Source organism: Populus euphratica, unplaced genomic scaffold (genome assembly GCF_000495115.2).
Source record: "Populus euphratica unplaced genomic scaffold, PopEup_1.0 scaffold1947.1, whole genome shotgun sequence".
NCBI classification, from domain to species: domain Eukaryota; kingdom Viridiplantae; phylum Streptophyta; class Magnoliopsida; order Malpighiales; family Salicaceae; genus Populus; species Populus euphratica.
Genome location: NW_011501793.1, coordinates 16,700 through 22,742, shown reverse-complemented (window position 1 = coordinate 22,742; position 6,043 = coordinate 16,700). Strand labels below are relative to the sequence as shown.

Below are 6,043 nucleotides of genomic sequence, written 5' to 3'. Positions count from 1 at the left end.
TGATAATTGTTGCCAAAACCAAAACTTGTAGGCTTGATATTGGTTTTAGTCCCAAAATGTTTGGGTCTAGCATGTTTGTTAAACTTATATTAGTTGAATTTGGTAAAGAGTTAAGTGAAAATTTAAAAATTAACTTGTTTGATTAGATTTAATAATATTATTAAAAAATATTTTATATTATTAATATTTTATATATATATATTTTTAAAATTGATATTAACATGCTAGGAAGCACGAAGAAATATACTAGTATAAAGTAATTGGTGATAAAACAAACAAGCAAGCAAATTAAAAAATAAATAGCCCGCCATCTTCAAAACCTAAAATCCTAAAGCTAAACCCGAGAAGAGAGAAGACAGAGACACGATAGCTGCGCGCAACTTTAATGGCGAGTAACAGCCCACCCTCGAGTGAAATGCAAGCTTCGGTAGCAGCGCGCAATCATTTCTTTAGTGAGCTTTTCTGTCATTCCATTTCTCTATGTTCTTTGTGTGATTTCAATTCGCGGCCTAGCTCTGGTCTGAACTTAGAAATTATATTTTTAACAATTAATTACATCTAAAACCGTTAGGGCGCTGTATTTGGCTGTTGAATATTGTTTAGGGCTTGAAGATAACAGAAGAAAGACTAGTACTTTTTTTTTATATTTAAATCTGATGTTGTTGGTGAAGTATGGAGAGAGTTCTGGTGGGGAGCTATTGCTGGTGCTTTTGGGGAAGGAATGATGCATCCTGTGGACACCGTAAAGACACGAATCCAAAGTCAAGCTATTCTTAGTGGAGGAATTCAGGCACGAATCATTATTTATTCTTGTGTTAATTACATTGATCTCACTCATTTTATTTTGTGTTCGCCAAACCTTCACCTCAAAATGTTTATTAGCATTGCTGGACCATCTCTTACAAATGTTTTAATACTAGCAGACCCCCAAGAGTTTGCTTCAGATGGTTCGAGCAGTTGCAGTTACTGATGGAGCAAGAGGTATATAGTAGTTGCGAATATTAAATACTAGCAGAGCCAAAAGAGCTTATCAAGTTGCTTTGAGCTGATCATCGTTTAGGCTTTTATAGAGGTATAACTCCGGGGGTTACTGGATCTCTTGCTACTGGAGCAACATATTTTGGTTTTATTGAGTCTGCCAAAAAGTGGATCGAGGAATCACATCCTAGCCTTGGGGGCCATTGGGCTCATTTCATTTTTGGAGCTGTTGGTAAGTTCTGCTGACTCTCTGGTTGTTTATGCATTGATTCACAGTTGTTCCATCTTATTGTCATGGGAAATTTCTACTTCTTTATGTGTGAAAATAAAAATCAGTGACATTTCAAAGTAGTGACTTAATTTGAAGACTGTAGAAGCTTTAGAACTTGAATCACTTATCGTTTTCTTTGTGCATCGACTGTAAAAAAAACTTAATCTCTGAGCATCATTGACAATCATGCATATGGCTAGTTCCCATGTGTTGTCCTTGGAGGTATCAAGTCTTTTTTTGCTATAATCTGACTCATCAGCCATGTACTCCATGGATAATTCTGATTTTCTGTCTTCTTGCTCCTATGCATTTCAGGAGATACACTTGGTTCGTTTGTGTATGTTCCCTGTGAAGTAATGAAACAACGCATGCAAGTACAAGGGTCAAGAACATCTTGGAATTCCAGCATTATTAAAGACAGCATCTCCAGGAAATCTGGTGAGCAAATTTATGGCTATTACACAGGGATGTTCCAGGCTGGAAGTTCAATATTGAAGGACCAGGGGCCAAGAGGATTATATGCTGGGTAAACATCAGAAATGCTTCTACTTTTTGGAAGGTCTTTAATTTTATTTTTGTGTGTGTTGTTTGATTTGGTATGTAGACTAACTTATCCTTATCTATACATATCTTATGTCAATTTCAAGCAAATGCTTTCATCAGTAAATCGAGTAGAGATTTTTACTTTCAACTAAGTGGCATGCATCAAATGAGGGAGTCAGGTTACCACATAGTGCTCTCTATTTCTCATATCCAACCTGCAATATACCTTACAAAGTAACTTCAACACATTGGCTCAATGTTTTCCAACTCAATCAAGTCTGATTTATTATGAAGAAATCAACAAGTAGTGCTATTTTGATTGACACTTGTATAAAATGATTCTCTTTTTTCTTATGGACTGAACAATTTTTAATGTAAAATTCAAGTAAAATACAAACCAGGGATACCTGGATGATGTGCCCAAGTCTCCTTGTTTGCCATCATATACCCTGTTGGAGGCTCAGGAGTTCATTCAATACAGCTATATCCTAGTTGTCAAGGGATCAATGCTTCCAATCTTGTAATGTATAAACTGAGTTTTTATTTATTTATTATGTTTGTTTTCTTCAGGAAACTAAACTAGTTTCTTGTATTAAGCAAGTTATTAAAATTTAACTGTATCTAATCCAGATCATATTTATACTCTTTTGAATCTGAATGATCCTCTGTATGTTTGTCAAAGCTCTATTTTGAAATAGCTTTTTGGTTATGTGAAACCATATTCATCTAAACTTGTGAAAAGAAGTGTTGTTGAAGATAAGGAAAAAAAATAAAAAATGAAGGTGCCTTAACCTTCAAAGGCTTTGAAATCTGTACAAGGCACGCGGCTCTTTTTTTACGCTGCCACTTAAAACTGGTAGATGATATGGAAATGTAAGTTTTTGCTGCAAGGTTTTCTATGTTTTACTTATTCTAGGTTTTAACTTGTAATCATAGGTTCTTTAGGCAGCAGGTACAAATTGTCAAAAGAGGTGTTTGACTCAATAACTATCTGTATTCATGTACTGATTTGTTTGGCAGATACTGGTCCACGCTTGCAAGGGATGTGCCCTTTGCTGGCTTAATGGTATGTAAATTTATTTCGGGAACTTACTGTTTCTTACCCTTATCTCATTTTTTATTTTCCATACATTCTTAAAATTTGTGTCCAACCTAATTGACAGCTTCCGTAGAGCTTATTTGAGTTATTTTTGTTTTCATTATTTGCAGGTTATGTTTTATGAAGCCTTGAAAGATTTGACAGATTATGCGAAACAAAAATGGATTCCCAGTTTAGATCACCATAGTAATAGTTCTGTGGAGGGACTTCTCCTGGGTGGATTGGCTGGAGGTATGTGCTTTGCTTCTGCTTTATCTGAAGGAGTGCTTCCATGGCAGAGCCAGCAATCTTTTTTTCAATGGGATCATTATTATTTTAACAATAATTTCTTTTATCTATTATGTCATTATATAAAACTAGCGAGCCATAAAACATATTCATATGATGATACAAGTAAAAGATTCAATACAATAATTACATCAATAACAAAAATATCATGCCTTTGAATGTCCTAGTTTTAAACGCCTGATTATTGATATCTAGAACTATGTGTAAAATGAATGGCCATTTCCTTCTTTCTTCCTTTATTTTTATGAGTAGAGGACAAGGTGATAGAATCACAGAAGATATAATTGATGAAGTTTGTAATATGGAGTAAAATGATAGGAAAAATAAATAAATAAAGACTTTAATTTTAAGAGTTGAGGAAATTTTTGAACGAGAATAACTACCCTTTATGGACAAGGAAAAAACAAGGAAGAGTTTACTAGGATGGATATCTCCACCGAGAATTTGAGCAGTTATGACCATGGCTCCACCACTGGGTGCTTGGAAACCTGAGGAACTAGTTCAGCCTGGCTCTGAAATGATATCAAATGCAAAAAGGAGTCTTCATTCTCCAATATCAGCATCAATAACGATATTTTTATACTTCATTATTTACAGGGGTTGTGGTTTTATTGTTTCCCAAACACTCTTCAAACATTTAAAGTTCAAATTTTTTTATTCCAGCCGGCATTCAATCTTGTATATGCAATAATTTATGATTCTTCAAATTGTAAGCAGGTTTTAGTGCCTATCTTACCACTCCCTTGGATGTGATCAAAACAAGATTGCAAGTACAGGGATCAATTATAAGGTACTACTACGTCAAATTAGACATGACAACCAGAAGATAATTTTGGAGTTGTTATTTTGCATGATAACCATTCTTTCTTGCTCTTTAAGTGTGAGATTTTCAACAATAATAGCTGAAAGCTGTGAGAGCACGTGTCTTTTAATGTCCAGTATCTATGTTATAGCTTCCTTTTGGTTGAACTCAATGTTATCCTGGACCTCTCCCTGTCTTCCTCACTCTTGCTCCAACATGTGTTAAAGTGCAAACACTTGCACAGCACATCTGTTTTATAAGAGGCTTTCTCTAATGCAACACAATCTTGTTTATGATGTATGCTTCTGCCCCTCTGTTCCTTGCCCAAAAGTGTGTTTCAATGGTTAGGACAGGAAATAACTTGTTGTAGGCAACCAATTGACATTTTACCCAGTTGATTTCTGAAAATTTTGATAAACACAGGGGATGGCTACCCCTGACTAATCAAAAGAAGCAAGAGCAAAAAATAGGGACTTCCTTTTCTAATTTTTTATCTGGATGAAGCTTGGCTAATTGTTTAGCTTGTATACTAGCTATGTTTGTGTTTCAGATTGAAAGGCAGTATTGTTTGCTAATGCTGTTGTGAACTTGCAGGTACAATGGCTGGCTGGATGCTATTCGCAGGATTTGGATGATGGAAGGGGTCAAGGGATTGTTTAGAGGAAGCGTCCCCAGGATAACATGGTACATCCCAGCCTCTGCTCTTACCTTCATGGCTGTGGAATTCCTTAGGGACTGAGTTCATTGAAAAACTGGACGATAGAAATATGCAAGTTGCAAGCATGTCAATAGAGAAAAGTAACCGAACTGAACTTTTTCAGCTATCTTTTTTTCCCCCTGCTAAACGAGCCACTGTACCTGATTTGAAGTCTACCGAGTCTGGTGGCACTGAATTTTGTTCTTTGATGAAGCTGGTTGCTGTGAAAGAAACAAAATTTTGAAATCGGCCGTGTAAAGTAAGAGATTTTTAGTGTTTGAAAGGGAAGAGAAGAAACAACATTAGTTGAGGGATTTGCCTTGTTGACTTGCAACATAGGGTGGACCTGGTAAGATGTCGTAATACTTCAGGGATGAGACCCATGCTTATGATGTGGATGAGACCCATGCTTATGATGTCATGTTGACGTATTATACCAAGGAATTGTGTATTATACTTTCCATGTGAGGTATAAGTTACTGCTGAAAGTGTCATTAGAAAATTCAGCTGTTACAATGTTTTGTTAGCAACAGGGGAGACTTTATGCTGCTAGCAAAATAGAAATGTATTCGGGGTTTTTTTCATCAAAACATGATATCCAATTATTATTTAAAAATATATTTTTATTAAGGTTTTATATTATTATTTTGTACTTGAGGTATCAATAATTTTTTAATTAAAACATGTTTTATAATAACAAGTTTGATATTATAAGATATCTTTAATTTATGATAAATGTTCATTATAAATACAAGTCTATCATATAAATAAAAGGAATAATTGATGAGTTTAAGTACTGAAATTAAAAGGACAAAAAAATAATCAAACTTAGAAAAGAGATGTTAGTGTAGTCCAAACTGGAACAATGTTCGGTAATTGAGATATATCTGGAGCTGTAGATTTTTTATTTAGGTTTATTTTGTATGGATGGAAATGTAAGACATAGGCGTACAACTTTTATGTAGAGGTTTGGTTTTAAAATGGTTGTTTTCAAGTCCAAATTGTAGCAACAACGAAGAAGTCCGAATCTGTTCTACAGTTTAGACACTATTTAGTGTTTGGTTCATATCTAGAGTTCTAAAAGTCCAAATGATTTTATTTTTTTTTTCTAGAAATCTGAGATAATTTTCTAGAACTTTCATGAGTATAAGTGGTTCCAATTCTGACGTTATCAATGATGTTTTATTCAGACAAGAAGATAAAGATTGTCACCAAATTAAGATATGGCTACCCAGTCATTAATTATTTATCAAATCAATAGTTTCAAATTTTGACATCTAAAAAGAGGCATTTATCATGTATTTAGACATCTTGGTTTCTAGATCAAGATCATGCTCTTGCTTTCTCTCTTTGTTTTTTTTTTTT

The 6,043-nt window shown here is 34.4% G+C and overlaps 1 protein-coding gene across 1 annotated transcript; it reads left to right on the top strand.

The window, feature by feature from the left end:
- The first annotated feature begins 296 nt into the window (after positions 1-296).
- LOC105118443 (Mitochondrial substrate carrier family protein) lies at positions 297-5,268 on the top strand. The gene is made up of 9 exons (XM_011016414.1): positions 297-452; positions 672-790; positions 924-981; positions 1,061-1,210; positions 1,565-1,775; positions 2,813-2,858; positions 3,002-3,122; positions 3,897-3,969; positions 4,576-5,268. Exons 1-9 carry the CDS (start codon positions 386-388, stop codon positions 4,718-4,720), a joined length of 990 nt encoding a protein of 329 aa, XP_011014716.1. The 5' UTR covers positions 297-385; the 3' UTR covers positions 4,721-5,268.
- Positions 5,269-6,043: the final 775 nt, after the last annotated feature.

Excerpts from the sequence above, each read along its gene's own strand:
- LOC105118443 (XM_011016414.1), top strand. The coding sequence starts at position 386 with ATGGCGAGTAACAGCCCACCCTCGAGTGAAATGCAAGCTTCGGTAGCA. Across the intron at positions 982-1,060 it reads AGTTACTGATGGAGCAAGAG|GCTTTTATAGAGGTATAACT; the intron begins GTATATAGTAGT and ends ATCATCGTTTAG. Across the intron at positions 3,123-3,896 it reads CCTGGGTGGATTGGCTGGAG|GTTTTAGTGCCTATCTTACC; the intron begins GTATGTGCTTTG and ends AATTGTAAGCAG.